This window comes from Anabas testudineus, chromosome 3 (assembly GCF_900324465.2).
Source record: "Anabas testudineus chromosome 3, fAnaTes1.2, whole genome shotgun sequence".
Lineage (NCBI taxonomy): Eukaryota > Metazoa > Chordata > Actinopteri > Anabantiformes > Anabantidae > Anabas > Anabas testudineus.
In genome coordinates, this window is record NC_046612.1 from 10,555,349 (window position 1) to 10,577,501 (window position 22,153).

At 40.6% G+C, this 22,153-nt stretch overlaps 2 protein-coding genes across 2 annotated transcripts; one reads left to right on the top strand and one right to left on the bottom strand.

The window, feature by feature from the left end:
• Nucleotides 1-61: 61 nt before the first annotated feature.
• On the top strand, nt 62-7,078 carry cmtm3 (CKLF-like MARVEL transmembrane domain containing 3). Its single transcript, XM_026378276.2, has 5 exons — nt 62-323; nt 3,165-3,320; nt 3,461-3,556; nt 3,668-3,785; nt 4,246-7,078. The coding sequence occupies exons 1-5, from the start codon at nt 207-209 to the stop codon at nt 4,272-4,274; spliced, it is 516 nt and encodes a 171-aa protein (XP_026234061.1). The 5' UTR covers nt 62-206; the 3' UTR covers nt 4,275-7,078.
• A 131-nt stretch (nt 7,079-7,209) lies between these two features.
• Nucleotides 7,210-20,643, bottom strand: cmtm4 (CKLF-like MARVEL transmembrane domain containing 4). Its single transcript, XM_026378275.1, has 4 exons — nt 20,212-20,643; nt 13,784-13,960; nt 8,705-8,803; nt 7,210-8,384 (listed from the first exon to the last, which is right to left on the bottom strand). Exons 1-4 carry the CDS (start codon nt 20,395-20,397, stop codon nt 8,220-8,222), a joined length of 627 nt encoding a protein of 208 aa, XP_026234060.1. The 5' UTR covers nt 20,398-20,643; the 3' UTR covers nt 7,210-8,219.
• Between the last annotated feature and the right edge of the window lie 1,510 nt (nt 20,644-22,153).

The following is a 22,153-nucleotide window of genomic DNA, read 5'->3' on the forward strand; positions in this document are numbered from 1 at the left end:
ACATCTGGAGAATGCAGATGTTGCAGCTCTTCTGGGAGCTCGCTCTGAGTTTCCGCGCTGTCATTTCCGTCTCCTCCTCCGAGATCACTCACGCCTCCACTGTTCTTTTTTGTGTGTGTGTGTGTGTGTGTGTATTTGTTTTGCATTGACTCCTTTACGTTAGGTGCAGTTCGAGCTGTCTCAAGTTTGAGAACTAGTTTGGAACCATGGGAGACATCGAGGCTCCCGACGCGGCTCGGCCGGGCCAGTCTGTCCTGCTCTCTGTTCTTCCGAGCAAAGAGTTCGTCTCCTCCAGGAAAGGAATGCTGCTTATTGCTGAAGTGGTAAGAAATGACCAGAGGAACATCTTCTTTGACAAATGAGCTTGTTGTCGTGCCATAGTTTCGCCAAATACGCACAAAAAAGTCAGGGCGCGCAGCTTGTGTGTGTGTGTGTGTGTGTAGGGGGGGTTCTTTTGTTCTCTTACAGTTATAACTACATTAGAAATGTGTTGAGTTTGGAATAAATGTAAAGACACAGTCGTTTTGAATATAGGTCAGTTTCCGCCACAAGGTTTCCATTAGTAAGGGGAGGGGCAGTCAGTGTTTAGTATAAAAGTAAACTTCTGAAATTTGGAAAAACATTTAGACTGGATTATGGACGCACAGCAGTAAGAGCAGGCAATCAGTGATCAGGCTAAATAATGTGATAAAAAATGATATAAGGTTCTCCAGTATTTCACTGTTGTGTCAATTTGTCCACTGCTTAAGGTGAAAGTGTTATACACATGATATAAGTTTGACCTGAGTGTCCAAGTGGATTTCAACAAACCAGGAACTGAAAGCCCATGTGTGTCAGTGTGACTGTGGTAATGGCGAGGGGTGGGAGCATCACTAGAATCAACCACTTACTTGTTGCAGTGTATGAACCCTCACACATGTATCATGTGACGGCAGTGAGAGAGAGGGCAGTCGTCCTCGCCCACAGTCACATCCTTCATTCTGTTGCCATAACATGCAGCCTGGAGCACGGCGCTCAATGTGTGTGGACGCTGCAGCCCCACTGCACCCTCACATAGACACAGCCCCTTCACTGCTGCTTCACTCCCCGCTGGGCTCAAATGTTTTCTGTGACCCATCTAAAGACCTATTGGCCTCTGCTGATGATAGAAAGCAGACGTGTGTCTTGTTTTGTGCTTGTTTATAGATAGACTCCTGGTCTGAACTATTAAAGAAGGACAACAGCCTCAAAAGCTCCTAGGATATTTGTGATATACTGTGATACACTACACTACAACATGAATACACTTTGTAAAAACATTCATCTTCAAGAAAAATTAAGCCTTTAAAGCAGGAGATGAAACTTTTGAAGTTAACCTGGCTGTTATCTACAAACTAAACTGGTGGTGTGCACGTCTTACCACCTCTGCTAAATGACTTTGTGGAGTAAATCTTAATCTGTCTGTTGATTTGTGTGTGTGAGAGTGTGTGCTGTGCCCGTGTTTTAAATGTTGAATGCTCATGTCATCATGGATGTTTGTCAAATTATGCAAAAGCGTTCATTCACCTCTACTATGGTGCTCAAATATTATAGTTTAACTGCAGTAAATCTTTAAACTAGTAACTCTGTATGATCCTATGGAAAAGACTAGGATGCTATGATATTATGGGTTTTTGTTGAGGGGGTTGCTGCAGTATGACAACATGGTTTAGATGTTTATATTGTTATCTTGCCTACTGGAAGTAGTTATTCTAAAAGAAATAGTGTCTTTAACCATGGTGTTGTTACTTCTCATATAATTATCTTCATTGTATTTACTCTGTTGTACACTGTGTACTGTGTGGATGTGCAACCTTCATGCATGTAGCCGGAGAGCCTTTCTCACAGGAGCGAAGTAGCATAGTTGAGTAGTGTTTTTAGATACAACAGTGCTATATCAGCACAGTCACTGAACTCGACTGTTAGATATGAGGCTTCCAAAGAGAGAACAGCCCGTAGCTTTCTCAAGAATATTAGTCAGACACACATCCTGCTGAGCAAGCATTAATACGTCGCATGTCTGCATACGGCATTTTTCATTGGAATTCTTAGCGTGTAAATATTTCCCCCCCTCCTCCCTAGGTAGTATAAACTGAAAAACTAAGGACGCTCAGGTTTTTTAGCTCAGTGTGTACCATGTTTCTGCCCTCTTGTACAGTTGTGAATTTGAAAGCCCTCATCTGCGCTCACAGCAGGTTTTGTTGCTTTTAATATCTGCTCATTTGACTCATACCTTTCTGTGACATGCTCTTTTTCATCTGACCCTAATTCAAACTCTACAAAAAATGTGTTCAGCGCGGAAATTATTTACTGATTGATTGATCAGTTGGCTACTACAGAAAGGTAATGAGTAACGTGACAATCACATTCATTGTTGTGATTTTGCTTTCGAAGCCTCCAGATCATGTGCAAGAGAAAGTGCAAACTCAGTCAGTCCACCCAGCGCTGTTTAGCTTCTCAGTACAGAACAGTGATGTTCCCAACATCCCTCAATTTACTCTCCAAAAACAAACATGCCCGGGGATCCACCCAAAACTTCAAACAAAAGTTTCTGTAGTTTATCTGTTGACAGGATGCTGCTCTGCAGCAGCATTTAGAAAGAACAGCTGCTGCAGCAGTTCGAATGCAGTCAGAGGGGGTGTTTCTACCCTGGAGCTGGTGTGGAATGAATCACTGAGACAAAGACAAGATGGCCGGGCCTGTTTGACATTACAGAGTGTGGACTTAGTTTCAATTGGCCTGATATGGTGCGTCCAGCTCTCCTGATGGGAGGGCTCATCTCTGACTAATTTTACACACAGAGCACATGTGAACGTTCCTCTTTCATCATGACTGCTTTGTGTTTGTGGGGATTCGGTGTAACAGTGTACAAGCCTGTGTGACTAATCGTCCTTTAACAGCTGCCTCATCTTACAGGAAGTGGGCCTAAAGCTGTATTTCTCACAGCACAGCACAGCTTTGGGCCAGTGTGACATCTTGAAGGGAGAAGAAAATCATAGCTTTTTTATGATGTTATATTTTATAAATCATTTGAATTCAAATGTGAAATCAGTAAATACAAGCTGTACATCCAAGGCAGGGACCAACAGATTATACTTTTCCCTCACTTTGTGCTCCACTTTCTCTGTCTCTGTTTGTCTTTTTAGGCCCTGTCCTTAGTGTCATTTGTGTGTTTTGCGGCATCTACAGCGGCAGCCTTTGTGACAGTGCCCCTGCTGGAGTTCCTGGCTGCTCTCTTCCTGTTATTTGCCTACTCCACCAAATTCAATGAGAGGTTTAAAGGCTTCCTCTGGCCTCTTATGGTGAGAGCAGAGTTTCACATGAAGTGGAAAACTGTACCGTGGTTTTGTATGTTTTTGTAGATTAGACTGTTTCACAGCTAGAAGAAGTAAAGCATAATATAAAGTTTGATGGTTTCCTTCGACTTACTTTTCTCCTAAAGGATTTCATGAGATGTGTGACTGCCTCCATTATCTTTTTCATCATCTCCATAATTGCAGTGTCCAAATACTCGGACGGCTCCTCTAAGGCCGCTGGGGTAAAGTCACTTTTTAAACTCATCACCACACTCAGCCTTTGTCCAAGATCTCACCTCTTAAATCAACGTTGTTTTTCACTGGATTCATTTCAGATGTTCTTCTTCTTACAGATATTTGGGTTCGTTGCCACCATTGTTTTTGCTTTAGATTTTTACCTTATTTTTAATGAGCTGGCCAGTTTCCTAAAGCAAGGAGGGGAGTCCAATGATGAGCCATCGAGACAGCAAGGTAATACTCTTATATATATATAGCTGTGTAGTTTTTCAGGCATTAAAAATATAAATATTATTTAGTAATGTGTTTTGTTTGTTCTTTATAGTAAATCAATTTACATGATTGATTTGGGAATGGGAGTATTTGCATTGTCATTTTCAGTGCAAATGTACCAAAAGGAAACTATTTACACGGTGGCACGAGTTTCAGACATGAAATATTTAAAACCTTGGTTAATAGAAGTGAAACCATCAGCAAAGGTTTATGTGTCAAAGTTGTGGACTTACACGTGTGAAAATAGCTTTCATAGGTGTTATGACAGAGACTCATTCTGTTCTGTTTGTGTTACTTTCCTGCATAAAAGTCACTGTATAAACCCCAAAGTTTTACTTTATCTAACAGCTTGACAGTAAGCACACACAGAGACCCAACATTCATTCTGATCGCAGAGATGCTTTTCACTTTTGTTTTCTAGATGAGTTTTCAGACTCGGATTCCGACTGAGACCACGGGGAGCCTCGCCAGCAGATTTCTTTGATCGTACTAAATCAACCTTTGCAACAGAAATCTGCTGCTGCTGAACGGCCATCTGCAATAATCTGCAAGTGTTTCATCATTTCTACGATAACACTGTGTACAGTAGAAAGCGAGAATCCAAGGTCATTTAGATTACTGGTGAAGCACTTGTACTTAACAGCAGTTGGGAGACTCTCATTACAACTTCTAGAAACAAACGTGTACAAAGAAGAAAGACCAGGTCACCTTCAGTTATACTCTTCAACTGGCTGAACATCAATGGCTAAAAGATAAATATAAAGGATTTGGGATAAAATGTAAATTCCTTTATCAACCTGATTAAGTTAAATTATTATAAAGCTGTGAACTAGTTTACTCTGATTATACTGAGTTAGAAGCTGTGGGATCTACATGTGGGAGCCTAAATCTAAACCTGAAATAGTTCATTAGTTTTGACTTTCAGATGTACTGCAACTCTATTCACAGACAGGTAAACTACACACAACACTAAATCAATGTCCTTAGTGGCTAAATTGTATTGGAAGCAATAAAAAATAACAATGGGAAAACAGGAGACTTATATAGTCATTTATATATTAGCATCATATGTACAGTATATAGAAGAAAAGACTGACTGCTGGTTGGCTGGTTACAACCTCTGTGCAATTGTCATAATTCTACATGAGTGTATTTTTATAATATGAGTACAGTATTAGCTTATCTCCTTTAAAGTGAATATTTTTGGGTGACCAAAAATTCCTGTGGTGTTCTGCATTGCATGACAACATTTCCTGTGTTTTTTTACATCGTTAATGTTAAAAATGTTTTTTGTTTCATTTAGAGTTGTGGCAAATATAAGTCACAGCAAATATTTTATGTTTTGAAACCAATTAAATGAACCAGTAGTGTGAGAGATGCTCTGCTCTGATGCTTCACATCTTCTGCTGTACAACAACCCGTGTGCGTTTGTGTGTGTGTATATGTAAAATAGAAAATATGTGAGCCACGGCCATCTTTTCCTGTTTCAGTATTCACATTTCTCTTTTCTGCACATTATGCCACTACTGACAAATTAGATGCACTAGAATGCCATAGTGACTGTTCGGCATTAGTAGACTCTGACGTCCATGTCATGATTTCAACTTTCCAACTAAAGCAAGTCATGTATTAATAATTAAGAAAAAAATAAGTTTACATCCAATAATTATTTGCAATTTTGCCTTTTATATCGGAACATTTTTTTTAATAGTTTGGTACTTCTTGCGTCATTTATATTGAGTTTTTGTGCAGAATAGTATCTCAGCAGAAACATCCCAAATAGTTTTTTAGTAAATAAAGTTCTCAGATCCACACCAGCTGAGAGCAGTATGGGAAATAAATAGCCCTGGCTGATGCTTATCAGTGTATGATGTTATTTATGTGTTTGATGACCTGTGGAAACCACCAAATGATCCACTTTTTACAAACAGACGTGTAAATTGTGTGAGAAAATGTACTGCTTTTTTCAATTGGTCTAAAGATTTTTATTTTTATTTTTAGCTTGTTTCTTATATACAAAGTGGAATAAAGTTGGCCTATAAACAAAACTTTCAAGCAAAATCTAAATTTTATTGCATGAATGAGATAAGAAATAACCATTTTATAAGTGAGACCTTTCGCTGGGCTATTGTAGGAACAAGTACGAAGAATGCTTTTGATCGATTTGCCTTTTTGTGCAAATGAATAAAAACCTGAGCAAATTTTAATAATGTCCAAATCACTTTATTTAATTTGTCACTATAAACTGATGTGAAGCCTATTATTGAATGTTTTAAATACAAAAATACAGCTAAGTACAGCTCCATGCTGAGTAAGACAGACCATGTTGTAATTATTAACAGAGCACACAGAATTGAAAAGAAACAAGATTCAAACTGATCGTGTAAATCACAACCAGGTGAACCGCAGCACAAAGCTTCTTCATTCTCATAAATACAAATTCATCATAACATCCTGTAGCGTAAAGTTGCACATTGAAAGAGCTGCAGCTTTGATAGCTTTTGACAAATATGATGATCAGTTTATATCATCAAATAGCATAATGCACTTTGCAATTTTAAAGTGAACATCGTTATAGTATCACTCAGAAAACAAATCCATCAAATTAAGTGGAAATACAAATGCAAATAAATACAAACGTGATTGTCATTTAATTACTTCATTTACCGACCAGGAGAAACAGACATATGTTACTTAAAACATAAGAAAACCTCACACAGTATATTGTTGACATGTTTGAGAGACAAGCAATTAAGAATTTGTTATTTTGACCTACAGTGAAACAGATTTCTGGTCCCTCCTCTACTACACTACTGTAGTTCTGTCTTTTCACTCTGTCTGCTGACGTCAAAAGAAACCAGATGATGGCGCCATTCGGTCAGTTTAAGGCTGCTACTCATCACAGAGGTCCCAAACACACACACACACACACAAACACAAACACACTATAGTGTTGATTTAATACATTAGAACAATGTTAGACACCAAACAATGAAGTTAAAATAACTTCTGTCTCTCTAAAAAAGCAAATGTGAGTTTGTGAGATTAAGACTCACGTTTACCTTTCAAGTAGACTGGCAAAGAAGAAAAGCTTTAAAGAACTGACAAGCCTGTTCGTGACAGTAAATTGTAGATACACATACAGACATTAAATTGCACCAAAGAGTGAAAGCTGTGAATAAAATGCTAAATGTACCTTAGTTCCATCCCACTCTCTCTTTGCTTGACTTTTCTTTTTTAAAATAATGTTCAGTTCACTTAATCAGTCAGTGAATTTAATTCCACTCTATATTAGCCCTACTGTGTCTAATGATTAAGAAGGCAGTAAGAAATGTGATGTTTAGGTTGAGGCACCCTGTGATTTGATTCCATTCATTTTTTTTTTATTTTAATAAAGGTGGCATGAGTGTATCGATACCTGAGATACAGTGTATACCAGCATTGGTCTAGGTTAGGTCCATTACCAATATAGTCTCAAAATGAATGCCACTATCTAGTGTCAACATTTGTGATGCTTGAAGTCTTGGCTATATACAGAAGTAATAGGATACTTGTTAACTGTTAACACACAGCTTGGGGGTAAAACAGGCAGAGTGAAGCCTTTGTGTATTTGGTCTCATAACTGTGAACGGTGTGGTTAAAGGTCATTTTGACCTTTACTGCACAGCAGAAGAATCCTGTAGTGTTGCTATATAATTGCTGACTTCGAAGATCTTATTTGTGGCTAAAAGTGACACGTTCGAAGCATTTGTAAAGTTATTCAAAACAAGAGAGACACTTACACCAACGTCAGCATGTGTCATCTTTACTGTAGATTAAAATATCCAACATCAGCCTTGTTCGCAGGCGAAGGCCAAATGCTGATGTATGTTGCTGGTCCAGTGATTTCCTGGATCCATGATCGCATTTATCACCAAAGACTTAACAGACAGTTGCATAGCATAAGCAAACTGTTCAAACGCTGACCTTGTTGTCTTCATTCACAGTGAAATGCAAAACTTCCCACAAAAGTCGCTACACAGTCAGTCCGTTTTTTTTTTTTTTTTCCTCTTCATGTAGGTTATCCTTCACACTGATTCAGAAAGATGTGTGGACAAAATGTTTTACAGAGAATACCTTCAATTGTAACTTCTTCACTCAAGCTTTGCTTATGTGTAACTGCAGCCAGGATTCCTGACGAACAAGGCCACAGACTTTATCTGTGGATTTACTGAACAGCCAGAAAGCTCAGCTGTAGTGTTGTGATGAGAAGTCAAAACCTTGTAGGTGAGCCTGCGATGGTCCCTCCACTCAAAACTTTAGTGAAACGCTGTCCTGCAGGCAGAATAGAGTCTGTCTCAGTCAGCTGCCTGTAGTGCTGCTTTCCCTTTAGTCTTTGTGATTGTCTGCTTGAGCTCATGCAAGCTCAGGTCGTGCCTCCATTTCTCCACGTGAGGCTGTGCGTGCTCGCATGTACTCGCTGCTCTGAGCCGGCCCCTGACACCCATTGCCAAGGCGCCACCTGCGTACAGCCAGGAAGGTGTTTATTCCATACACACCTGTCACCAGGAAGCCAAAGATCTGCATATAAGTGGAAACAGGAAGCAGAATAACAACGTCTGAATTTGAATGTGGGATCAGCTAAACGCTGCATGGACACACACCTGAAACACGTCCTGGTCTCTTTGTCTGAGCAAACTTGATTTAAACGGATGTAGTTTAATCAGATATTTGTAAAGAAGTGATTTCTAACCTATACTATCGCTATATTTATACACGTGTCCTAATGAGGGTTAATAACTGACTGAAATGATGAGAGGTTTCCAGACGGCTGCTTTCTTTGTACAACTATGACTGAATAAAAAATGTATACTAGTATGTGCAGGTTTGCTCTGACTCACCACTGCTGCTATTTCAGCTCCAGTGTTGTGGTTGATGCAGGCCAGCACAAGAGACGACAAGAAAAAGAAGAAGGTGCTGGCGCCAGTGTTCACCAGGTCCTACAGGAAGACACAAAAGCATCAGACTCACATGTACATCACTATTATGTTTTCAGAACTTAGTACCAAGTTTAAGATGAAGGCAGCAGCTAAACCAGAATATGAATTAGACAACTGCAGAATGTGAGTGCTTCACTTAAATGTACTAAATACTACAACCACTGTATCTTTATAGATTCCTTGCTTTGAGGAATATAAACACGCTTTTCTGCAAAACTCTTCTTTTGGCATTTAACAAGAACCCCAAAGTCCATCAAACAACAAGAACATACAGACTCACACTGGTCAGATCCACTTAAACAAAATGATCAGGAGCTGATGACTAAGGTCAATGTTGGACCAAGTATTTTATTCTAGTTTTCAACGCTTTTTTAAAATGTGCATAACTTATAAATAGCCTAAGCAGCTACCTACAGTTTGAAAACATTTTTTAAATTTTGCTAGAAATGATCAGACATCATAGTATAGTGTTATTATTTGAACAGCAGGCCCCTTTGGCGCCCCCATCGGGTGACACAGAAGTTATTAAAAATGTTTCTCTGCCTGATTAAGGTTTAAAGATAAACATACAGCCCCACATTAACCAATGCTAGTAACAAATGAATCACTGTTAGATTGGGTTCAAAAACGTTGCAGCTTTTTTTTTGTCACATTTAAATACACATTACCTTCTTTGTATCAAAGCCGAACGCATATTTAAAAAGGACATCGTCACTGACACTGAACAAACAAAAAGTTTGTTTGGACTCCTGGTGTGCATCCTGGTGCCTCATTCTGAGTTTAAAACTGGAGGAGGGCAAAGAAGTCAACAGGACATAGTTAAAAGCCACCTAGGACGTCAAATTACATGCAAACACGCTCCAACCCCCACCTCTCAACACATGAGAAGGTGAATGAAAGAGTCCCTTCCCTTTGAAGTTTCACTCTCCTGTTTCCAGGGGTTCAGACAGTTGGGAAGGGGCTCATGATGAAGTGCTCAGCATGGCCCTCGAGATGCATGATTGCAATTATGGCAGATGTGGTCTCTCTTAAGACATACATGACTCAAACAACAACAACAACACACCAATGAACCGTGTGTCTACACAACCTGCAGTTTAATCTGTAACACATTAATATGAAAGCATAACACCACATGCTAACGGGTGCTGTCTGTGCACACTAGTGTTACCCACCACATTCACCGATATTTTAAATACATCCCCACACGCTCAGATACACACTGTACATCACCAAAACTGTTCACATTGCACACACCATCCCGGCTGTCTCTCCTAACCGGTTGGACAGGTATTTTCACATTCGAGTGTTGTGGTCGAGCTCGCAGAAACACTGCTCTACAGCTCTCAGATCTTGGATTCTCAATATCAAGTGTCTTCAGTTGACCATCACCCTCTCTGCTTCACTCGCTCCCACATTCCACATTTTAACCAGGCCAGCACTCTGTAAAACCTTAAATATCGCAAGCACAGTCTGAACCAAACCACTGACTCTCTCACTTATTATTGGCTCATTTCATGATTTTACGATCTTCTGTCTCTGTTTCTGCTGACTTTCAGCGCACTGCAAAAATAGAGCATGCTTTAAAAATATATAAGCAAAGTGAGTTTTAAAGTTCATGCTAGACCTGTGAATTAAATATACATTGGAAAATGCTGTGCTCAGCGACTTAGCAATCAGCTGCCTAATCTGAAACGGCACCCAGTTGAATCATCAGCGAACTAGTCATTGTTTAAAAGCCTAAAGCCCCGTGAAGCTGTCTGTATAAACCATTTCACAGCCCCAAAACATTTTACATTTGCTTGGTTTAGGATGTGAATGTCTATGTGAATATGTATGGTTTTGCATGACTTAGAATAATAGGCTTTATTATTTTACTCCAAAGCCTTATTTTACAGAAGTCAGTCAGACGGGTTCAATATTACTCATTTTATGTTGGATTTGTATTTATAGCTTGTATTTTAGTACTTATAAGCAATATACAAACCAAAAATATTTCATGTTGTGGTTCTACAATGTGTTTTTAAACTCCCAAGACAGAAGCTTAGAAATACTCTTATGACTGCAACTATGGAAACACTAGAGGATGAACACAAATCTATTCTCTTGACAGCTGCTTCAAGTCACACAGGGCCAGAAAGCTTCATCTCAGAAAAAACAACAACTCCAGCTTCCACATTTATAACTGATTCTTTTGGAAAGAAAAATAAATATAGTAGGCAAGTATGTCATGTCTTTTGTCTGCTTGGGTGGCAAGTTTCAGCTGTCAAAACCAAGAAAGCTTTTATTGGATTCAGTGCGTAGGTAAAGTTAATACAACAGGAGTAAAGTGGACTCATGTCTGAACTGATGTTAGATTAATGACTAATAATAACCACAACCCTCGAGCAAAGAGATGTAGATCATTACCATCAGAGACACATGAATGAATTCACATAAACATGTGCACAAACTGTACTGGTACTTGAAGTTCATGAGGTAAATTCTGATCCTTTACTTGCACTATGATCAATGCGTTACCTAACACTTCCATTACAGTACACGATGGATCTAAAGGGATGCAGTGGTACCCACTAAACATATATATATATATATATATATGTATATGGCATTAGAATACAGATTAACACAGAAAATAAAGCAACCCTGATTACATCTAATGCAGATATCTTTGTGACATACATTCAAACAGTTGGTTTTACACACCCCCTAGTGTGTAAGGCTGTGATAGGTCCAGCCAGCAGCCACCATCACTCCTCCTTCTGAAGTCCATTCATGCATTAACTGTGCTGAGATACCGTCTGTTCCCACAACAATACCGCCAAAATACACTAGTCACACTAGTATTCAAACTGCTGCTCTACGTTTAAGGGGAAAATGACAACAGTGACATCTCTCTCTTGCTCCCATTTATGTTCTTTCTTCCCTTGTTGTGTGCGTGTGTGTCCCTAGGGTTGCCTCATTTCTGTCCCAGAATCCCTTAGCTGTGTCGACGGTTATTTGGCTCTGAGGATCAGGAAAACAATGCACCGAGTGGGCTGCTTTCATCTGTCTCTCCAGCCAAATGGCTGTTCAAAAGAAGCTCATTCATGCAAACGAAACGCTGAAACGCAACTCAATCACTCAAAGTCACAGAATGGTTTTACCACAAGGTCCCAGTTCAACATTTATTTCCTCGTGGAGGGAGAGGGAGTGGGGTCGGGACCTGTGTTTCCCCCACTGCGCTGCCAAAGTCATCACAGAGGGTGAACTGGCGGAGATGGAGTCATATAGCACATAATTGTACAATCAAAACCCTCCTCCTGAGACTCTCAACCGCATTATAAAACATACACTCCCTCCATAGAGGAATAATGTCAGTGTCAGCCCACAGTCTGAAGTTCAAAAACAGGCAAAGACGGCAAAAGGGTTAACAGCTGGTTAACAACTCGGAAATGCTTACTCATGTTGAAATTCCCAGGGGCCCGGAGCGACTGGAGCAGCTTTGAACTTGATAGACATAAACAGAGCTGGGTAGAGACTACAGTGTGGAGCGAAACCAAGCACTGTGGACTTGTAAGCTACAACAGTTTAGAAACAAGACAGAGACTATCTAGAAATCTGGAGAGCAATGCCTACATGCGACCGTTTATTAACCAAAACAGACGGTTTCTGAACTGAATATCTTTGTACATAACCAGCAGCAAATCCCAGCCTACTAAAATGTTGTTTGAGGAATACATTCCTCTGTGAAGCTAACGGCAGCCAAACCTACAGTACTTCAGTTCTGGCCTGTGCACAGAAACACACACACTGACACACACACACACACACACACTGACACACACAATACATGTTAATTACATATTCTAGACTATTAATGATAGGAGTGGAAAAATAATTAACTTGTCAAAGGGGACAGAAAGGTCAGTGAGCCTCAGGAGGAAAGGAATAAAGCATCGCAGAAAATAATTAACAAGGGGATTTCAGATTAAATGCATTGTGCTGGTCACAGGTGTCTGGAGAAAGTTCCTGAATCAGCACTCTGACTTTCCAAGATTGTAAAAATGCTTTCATTTGAGGGTTTTCTGCCAAAAGTAAAAGGCAAAGACTCCATCCATGTTTGAGGTGGAATACTGTATACAGGATACCATAAAGCAACCTGATAGCTGTGGTTGGATTTGGACATCTGGCTTAACATCTACTACATCGCTGCAGTATGTAGTGTAAGCTGTGTGGCCCCTGGATATACAGTTTTCCACTCCCCACTATAAAAGATTATTGGCTGCAGCTCAGAACACACCAACATATCCCACATGCATAACCTGAATTCTATTAGTAACCAAGTTACTGATGTATGTATGCGATGTATGTAGGGGACAACTGAAAGGTAAAGAGTATCTGCTAGAGGTCATCCATCAGCTTTTTAGATTAAAGCTGACAATACAAATCAATCATTGTATTAGTCATACAATATGCAGATCTTATGTAGCTCAGTTCATAACAGGGAGGAAATGCCACATTCAATAAAGGTTTGGGCATAAACAGAGGAAAAACACATTTTTGTTTAGAAGCTTTTTCAACTTTTCACCTTTTCTATGAGGGTTTGAACAAAAATTGTAATTGAGGTAGGTTAGTTGTGTTTAGTAATTCACTAAAACAATGTGAGCATAGGGTTAAGCAGGTTGACCTTTGATAACCTTAGTAATGTCCATTATCTTAATTAGCAGTAACTATTTTCCACTGATTACCACCAAGCACAAACAGTGCTGAAGCTTATGTAAATGTTGGTGATGCTTCCTTTAGCATTGCTTAATAGACTAAATAATTCAAGGAATAATCACAAAGCAAATTTTACAAACACTAAAGCTCAAGACTGAATTCATATTTCTCTTTCCTAGGCCAACTGCTTTGCTAAACTGCCTCATATCCCTTATAAAGAACCTTTAATTCTGATTCAAATATCATGAGCACGGTCAAACGACGCCTCCCTGAACGTACCGTGAGGTTCCAGTTGACATGGGGCACCTTGATGTGCAAGTTGAGGCTGAAGATCAGGAGGAGGACTCCTGTCACCACAAAGGCACTGCAGCTGACAAACTCAAAGAAGTAGACTCCTCCGCAGGGAGAACACATCATGATAGTCTCTATGCAGATGAATCCAATGAGTGAAAGGACCTGAATAAGAATCAAAGAGACGGGGGAAGAGTTAAATAGTTAACAGTGAGTGTACTGCACCATTTGCAAAGCCAGAAACATGTTACATGATACTACGACTGATTACATAAGCTTTTTTAAGTATCAGATATAATGTAAGTGTTAAAAATGTAGTTATTCTAAGCATCAATGGTACCATAGATCAGGCCACTTCTGTAACTTTATGTGAGTGTTTGTTTAATGCTAACGTTCTGAGTTTTCCAGATGATGAAATGATTGCCCTAGAATAGACCAGAGGCCATGAGCCCATCTCATGAGTTCCACTCCTGGCAGCCAGTGATGATGCCTGCCTCCAGCCAACATCCATCAACAAACCACAGTATGGGAAGAATTCTGCTATTTAGGTGTTCTGCTGCCATATAGACCCTGACAAAACCACACACAGATTACCGGCTCAGAGCTGTCCAAACCCTAGAGACATAACAGAACCATGAGAATGCCACCATGATGTATTATGGACTTGAAGCAGCTTAATTCAGAACCAGTTTAGACCAGGTCTGTCTGGTTTACCACTTCTGGAATTATCTGACATTTTGTATTACATGTTGATATAATACCGTATTGAGGTGGGTTTGATTTGAGACATGATTGGAGTTTCAACTGTCACTAAAAATGTCCATGATAACATTTTGACTTTCGACCTTCTCTTTGTATCAGACTCGTCTGAGTGCAAATGCTGATGCATCCCCAACAAAGATGTTAAAGATAAACATAATAGTGTGCCAAACAGCAGTGTTCTTATCTATATTCATTTAAAATATATGAAGCCCTGACTCCAGAGACACAAAGTTAAACCACTGCAAGGTTTTTACTCCTCGTAACATAGGCAAACCCAAGATTGGATGCATAGAGTTTAAACTCTGCCTTAGAACAACAGGGCCCTAATCTTCACATAGTATAGTCAAACCAGGACAGCAGCCTGGTTTCTGGCTGCTATATGTCTCAGGGTAAGTGACATGGAAAAGGGAAGAGCAACTGAAAATTATATAATTATTAAATTGATCAGATAACAGTGGGGGGCAGGGGAAATGTGATGGTAGCTGGAAGGCACCAGGCCCTGGACTAAAACTATGTAACTGTGTAAACCACTGTGTAAAACCAAGCTATCAACTTACACACATTTCAGAACACATATTCTGTAAGTCCCTATAGTGGACCCTTTTCTACATACATATAACCATGTGAAGATCACATGGTTATATTTCTATGTGTGACAGACAGGTTCCCTTTATGGACAATGTAAAAAGGAGGAGACATTTCTCAGCTTCTAGGTCCTTTAGAAGTGGGTGTATCTAAAACTTTGAACCTTGTTTACTGAGTAGCTAGTCTGACGGGGATTGTGCATTTAATTAAATCTGAATCCAGCCCAGTCACTGCTATACACTGCTAAACAAAACCATTTGAGAACAGACATAAACTCAGTCTCATTACCAAAAGACCCCTCCTCCTCTCCCCAAGCTCTCAGCAGCTCAACCCTGTTTATCCAGTGTAATGAGCAGGCTTTATCCAGACAACTACAATGCTGTTGTGTGATGACTGTCAGCAGATAACTCTTCTGGTTCTGGCAGGTTCTTTAGTCCAGTACTCCAACTTTATGGCTGTGACGTGATCTTGAACTTCCATAGACACTAATGCATGAACACAGCAGTCACATTACCTGTCTCACACTAAGGCATCGAGAAAAGCAAATCAACCGTCTTTGGGGCTCAAGTTTCATGTTGTGCAGCTGTTAAAGCTCCATTTGAGCCTGTAGCTGTGTAGCAGTCCATCTGTGACTGTAGCACAACCAAAAGGGTTACACCCAAACATGAGGAGTGAAGGGCTGCATGGATGATGTCATGTCTCCTGAACAAAGCATATTGCTTTCCCCCAATTCCCTGTGTAGCAGGTGTCAGGTAGCCACGGAGAAGGAGGTGGTGATGTCATAAAGCTCCATACTGGATAACCCTGTAAGTAATGATTCTGTGTCGACCTTCACCCCTGTGCAACCTGCTTCACGTGCATGGATAAGAACATGATTGTCCACATCAACTCTTCTTCTCTACTCTTTTCCACATGCACAGACATCCTTATCTGTGGGATTATGCACATTATTAGCTGCCTTTAAAGGCTTCTTGGACTCAGATCCCCTTCTCATATGCCATCTGTTGCCTTAAGAGAATTAATGGAGGAGAAAAGAGGCCTAGCCATATGCAGGTATATGCAACAAGATACTCCACTCCAAGTAAAATGGTACTCAGTCCACAACAGTTATCCAAAATGTTAAATTTGCTTCAGCAGCCTGAATGCAGGTTATATTTCATCTCAGAGAACAAGATAGGGGTTTGTTAGAATGTGTAGGCAAAGCCTGTACAATGCTCCTGTTGTCTTTGTCTCCAAATAAGTAATGTTTGAACTAGAAGACAACTGGGGTGAAGAGGTACTGTCAGGCTCTGTTAGGCATCAAATGCCTGTCAGTGTCGAGGGTCATGAGGTGAATGTCAGTTGGACTTTGTTGATGGAGCCACAACAAAAAGACAAAGACAAAACTGCTGTCAGGATGGACACACCCGGATCAGGTTACATCCTACACTGGGTTGTCTGGTCAGTTGAAAAGTCAACTCCTGCTCTGTGTATCTGTTTAAAAAAGAGCATGGTAAGCTGACTGTCTCTCTGAAAGTCTCTGCAAATGCATTTTGGTGCTGTGGTGTTAAACAACTGCATGAATCCACCACAGGTACTGTACATGAGCACTTAGCACCGGAGCCTATGCAAAAGAAAAGAGAACAATTCACAGTACACGGGGGTCAATGCAAATGTCAGAGTGATGTATAACTACCACCTAAGAGCAAACAAACACTGGGTGTGGAGGTAACATAAACATTTTCTTGCCAAAGTCACAAGGAAGCATGCACAAGTCCCAAAGGGTAGAAGAGGTGTTAAAGTCCACTCACTTTTGAGTGATGATTGGCAAAACTGACATGAACTCCTTACATGTGTTATTCATTCTAACTGATTTCTGATTTTCTCCAAAAATATTAGCAAATGTTAAATATTTATGTGTGGCAAACTGAACTTGTTCAGTAATTGTTGTGACACCCTTTTACAGCAATAACTGCAACCAAACACTCCTGGTAGCTGTTTATCAGTCCTGCTGTTGGTTGGCTTCACTGCATGAATTGCCTGCATAAAGTTGTTCCACAGCATTTTCATAAGATTAAGGTCAGGACGTTGACTCTGCCACTCGAAAACATTCAATTTCTACTGCTGTAACCACTCTGCATGATCCACTTTTAACATCAGTTCACAGATGGATGCCTCTACATTTTGGAATTTGGCTGTACAACTAAAAGTAGCTTCATTAATGATGGCAAACAGCCCTGGTCCAGAGGCAGCAAACAGGCCCAAATCATCATCATCTTACTGCCACCACCACGTTTCATAGATGGGATAATGCTCTGGAATGCAGTGTTCGGTTGTTGCCAAACATAACGCTGCTTTTTCAAACCAAAAAGTTTACATTGGTCTCATTCGTCCACAGGACATTCTTCCAATAGCGTACTTGCTTGTCCACATGGCCTTGAGCAAACTGTTGACATGCAACAATATTCTTTCTGGAGAGTAGTGATTTCCTCCTTACAACTCAACCATGCATACCATTGTTGTTCAGTGTGTTCAGTCAATACCCTGATTTCTCTTCTTTAAATAAGACAGGACCTACCAGACTAACATCTGATTGCCAGCCCAGTGACTCAATCACCAGGCTCTAATTTCCTCCAAAGTGATCCTTCCTCACATATGTTTGCTACACACAAACATTGAAAATAAGAACACATTCCACAATGAATAGGTATAATCATATTTTAAACTAGTTTACTTGGCTTCTCTTTGTCAGGTTTTAGGACTAGCATGTAAATCTGATTATATTTTAGGCCATATTTATTCAGAAATAGAGAAAATGACAAGCTTTCATGCACTAATGTAAATAACTGTACACCTCTTTGGCAAAGTAGCGTTTGCAGATCAGCAAAAAACTGTGCAACAGTATCTAATACTGTTATATAGTACATCCATTCAGATTTGCCTTGTCATCTGTTGTTTCTAAAAGATCACCACAAAGCCTCAGCTGGCTATTAAACGATTTTAGAAGAGAGCCGTGAACGCTGAAGCTATTAATGTTTGGCAGCGAGGCTCCCAAGCCTCCTCTGGGATAATGAATGTAAATTTGGATGACTTTCATTGGTCTTGTCCTTGTTGGTGAAAGAGATATGATTAGCTCAAACGGGAAACTAAGATAATGCTTCGACACACTCTCTACATGCAGCTGTTACACTTTAATATAACATTTACTGCACATACTTGATGTGGAAAGAGTTACTTTCAAGCACAGACATAAGTTTGCATTTGTTGTGTTCATCGCTGTTAGAAAGCATACTATTTCTATCTGTGTTACACAAACACACACAAGATGTGCGTTGTATTGTGGACTGTGTGCAGGCTTCATTTATTGTTTATGCATGTGTACATTCATGGGTATTGTTCTGACACTAAGGCTCACTTGTGAAGCTGGATATTGAACCTAAATGCTACACTGTACTCCCTTGGTGCAGTAAGGTGTAGGTAAATATTAAAAGCAGCTGCACAGGCATCGAAATTTTAAACGACACCCAGACTTACTTGTGAATGCATATCACCGTGGTGCTCCAGGTTAGGAATCCCTACTATTCAGGTATCAATATTTATGGAGCACATAAAAACCATGAAACCTGGCACCTGCATGTTTGCATTAAGCAGTGACAATAGGGTGAAATTCCATTATCTTTGGGGGGTTTCTGGAGCAAAAGGAATGAAAACTACTTGAATAAATCACTTTTCTGCTACTATTCAGCAGCTAAGTCAAAGTAGAGTTTGCTGTAAAATAAAGGACGACAGTTAGTATGAATTTTCTTCTTAGTAGATGTCTGCTTTAAACCTCTCCCACGCTGATGACAGATGGCTTCCTATCCTAACTTCCCACATAGTCAGAGGTAAACATCGCAGGTGTGTGGCACAACACACACTGACTGCAGTCTCTCTCTCTCTCTCTCTCTCTGAAGACCGGGAGACTCAGAAAACCGAAAAGTTAAAATATTTCTCAAGTTAAAACTGAAGCACAGAAACTACTTTACAGTATTATCTTATAAAAGTGTGGACTTTTAGCTTGCTTGGTCTATCCACAAACATTGGTAGAGGTAACTGCTACTTTTCTCAGCTCCTTGTTTTGTTCCCATTGAGGACAGACTGTTTCATGTGCATGAGTGTGCAGGACGGTGTCTGTGTTTTTTGGCATGAGAAGAAGCGTAATGGCTCTGGATTGATAGATATTTCCCCCTCTGGTGAATTGGCAGATGTTTGGGAGCTTTGTTGCTGCCTCTCCTCCCAGTTCAGACATCTGGTTTAGGTGCACTGATTTAAAACAATGGCAAAAATGTGTTGTTGTTTTTTCCACTGACATCCTGACAAAGAAATTGTGCTAATAATTATGTTTTCATCTAAAACTAATTAAGGACAGTTAGTGGAATGGCAGAAAGCAGCTGTATATTGGAAAGATGCAAACCACTGGTTATCAAATTCCTTAATAAATGCTAATAATCTTTTTACTAGAGATACAACAATAACAGCATTCTTACCAATGAAATAGTGTATTTGTTGGAGCCTAAGTCATTCAAAAGTAAATTGTTTGGCAAAGAAGGCACAGTGTGGATTGAACAGGGCTTTTCAGGGCAGGTGTGAGGTGAAACCAAACTGGAGCATCCGTCTGTGGTCTCCACCCAACTTTCTTCAAAAATGATGAAGCTACTTTAATGAGCAGTGAAAGAAGAGGAGAAGAAAGTCCAGTTGTTATAACTAAACGTCCAGACAGCTTCACCTGAGAGTCTTTGTCGACATTAAATGAGAATATGGGGCAACTCCAGCCCCATCCCTTTAAAAGTCATGGAAGGCCTGTTGTAAGGATTAAAAGTGACAGACCACTTGGAGAAGGGGTTCAAGGTAGACCCTGACCTGTGGGGCCACATCTGTTTAAACACTTTAAACACCTTCAAACCCACAGAGAATATTCACAACAACAACCTAATGCTCGGATTCAAATCCAAAGGTTAGATCATATTAATTCAACTGTGGTTGTATTGGTATGTTACTGACTGATGGATGTCGTAGTTTGTACATTAATGTATGCTCGTGCTCAATCTTACCACTTCAACCACCTTCAAAACTCCAAAGTTGGACTTCAGGTACTCCACGTCGCACCTTATCCCCCCCAACACGCTCCTTGAATGGACGGGCTCTGTTGTGGGCTGATACGGACTACTGGCCCCGGAGATCATGGAAGTGTTGGAGGCCTCGCCATCGAACCCCTCAGTCTCCTCGGTGGTCCTCATAATGGGTTTTTAGGTGAGCCGGACTCTTGACCAGAAATGTTACAGCTTACAGTAAAAAAAAAAAAGAAAATCGCTGCACACCGCCTGGATCTGCCTCATATGACAGAAAGCACGCTTCGTGCCATGCAGGCTGGAAGTGGATGCAGAAAAGGAGCCAGGAGGTCCACTTTTCACGGCCACCCCGCGGGGAAAACAGCGGCGGAAGGTGGTGTTCAACGTTACGCGCAGGATCCGCTCACGGTAAACCCCCCCCCCCCCCCTCCTCCACCACCTCCTCCTCCACCTCCTCCACCACCCTGCGCCTGTATCTGTGGCTCCGTCCGCGTAAAAACGTTGCGTCTTTCTCAAACAGCCGCACTTCCAACTCTGTGAGGCGGGTTCACTTGTTCGACTCCCAGCCACTTAATCCATGGATGGTTCTGGTTAGTTCAGCAGCACAAAAATAAATAAATAAATAAATAAACAAACAGCCTGTTGGGGTCGTGTGAGGCGTCGCTGCAAGAGAAAAACAATCAGCCATTATGTTCCAGAAACACGGAGAATCATGTGCACGGCTCTGTGCTGTGAACTTAGAGGCCAGTGTGTGTGTGTGTGTGTGTGTGTGTGTGTGTGGAGCAGCCCACAGTGGAGCTGCAGCTTTCCTCGCCACTCTCTGTGCTGCGGATGCAAAGCGAGCTCTTGTCTCCGCCCCTCTGGAAACTGCACATTCTTGTGTGGACTGTGCGCTCGTTGTGAGTGGACTATTCCCCAAACAGCCCACAAAACGAACCCAACCGGAACCAGGCCGGCAGCACAGAGCTCTGCTGCATTTTCTTCTGGCTCTTCTTTAGCTTGGATTAGTCTTTACTTCTTTTCAAAGTGCCTCTGCACACTGCAACTCCTCTTCCAGCCAGGCCTGACCTGGTCCAAGTCAACAGTCTTGGTGCTGCGCTGCGCAGCATTTTCTTTTCTCCATACTGACCCTTGTGTTTTTTGTCATCTGTCATTTCAATCATGCCAACTTTCAGAATTCAGGGAAAGGCCTAGTTTTCTTTGGTGGGAATGATCTGATCCACGCTTCTTGGTGTTTTGCTGCCATCACGTGGTTTGTAGTGGTAATAAAAGGTTGCCTAGGTGATTGTGGGGATGCAAAGTGTTATCTCATTGTTGGATACAAACAAGCTATTAACCTTTAATGATGTGCAGTTATCTGGTTATAGCCCAAGGCCTGTGGAATTTACGTGTTTTCAGTTCAACATACGTTATTTTTCATTTCTTTATTTTTAAGTTGCCTGTTCCTAACTTTTGCATCGCAGATCTTCTAAGGTGCAGATTTCACTTACATAAAATAGCAATAGCTCAGTGAATACAATTCACAGCGCAGTGCTGCAGACTGGTGGTTTCAACATGGGAATATTACAAGAGCATGTTAGAGAAAGGCAGTAACTGTGTTTAGACATCCAGGTCACAGAAAGAATAAGGTTTTGCATAGATAACAAGTTGAACTACAATGCATTAGGACTGTACTACTTCCATCTTTCATATGTGGTGTATACAAAGCCAAAGCATGATAGAACTGCAATGTAAGTCCATACAATAGTTATAGTTTAATAATTTAAATGCACACAAATATATGAACCCCACTTGTTACAGTACTTTACTGTGGAGCTGGAGTTACGGTTTGTGTAGTGATGTCAGTGCGAACATCTTCTGGTTCTGCCTTAGAAGACGGGAAACACTTTTTAAACACATGCAGGAATGTACAAAACCACCAAAG

Excerpts from the sequence above, each read along its gene's own strand:
- cmtm3 (XM_026378276.2), top strand. The coding sequence starts at position 207 with ATGGGAGACATCGAGGCTCCCGACGCGGCTCGGCCGGGCCAGTCTGTC. Across the intron at positions 3,321-3,460 it reads GCTTCCTCTGGCCTCTTATG|GATTTCATGAGATGTGTGAC; the intron begins GTGAGAGCAGAG and ends TTTCTCCTAAAG. Across the intron at positions 3,786-4,245 it reads TGAGCCATCGAGACAGCAAG|ATGAGTTTTCAGACTCGGAT; the intron begins GTAATACTCTTA and ends TTTGTTTTCTAG.
- cmtm4 (XM_026378275.1), bottom strand. The coding sequence starts at position 20,397 with ATGAGGACCACCGAGGAGACTGAGGGGTTCGATGGCGAGGCCTCCAAC. Across the intron at positions 13,961-20,211 it reads TTTTGAAGGTGGTTGAAGTG|GTCCTTTCACTCATTGGATT; the intron begins GTAAGATTGAGC and ends ATTCTTATTCAG. Across the intron at positions 8,804-13,783 it reads ATGTCAACTGGAACCTCACG|GACCTGGTGAACACTGGCGC; the intron begins GTACGTTCAGGG and ends GTCTTCCTGTAG.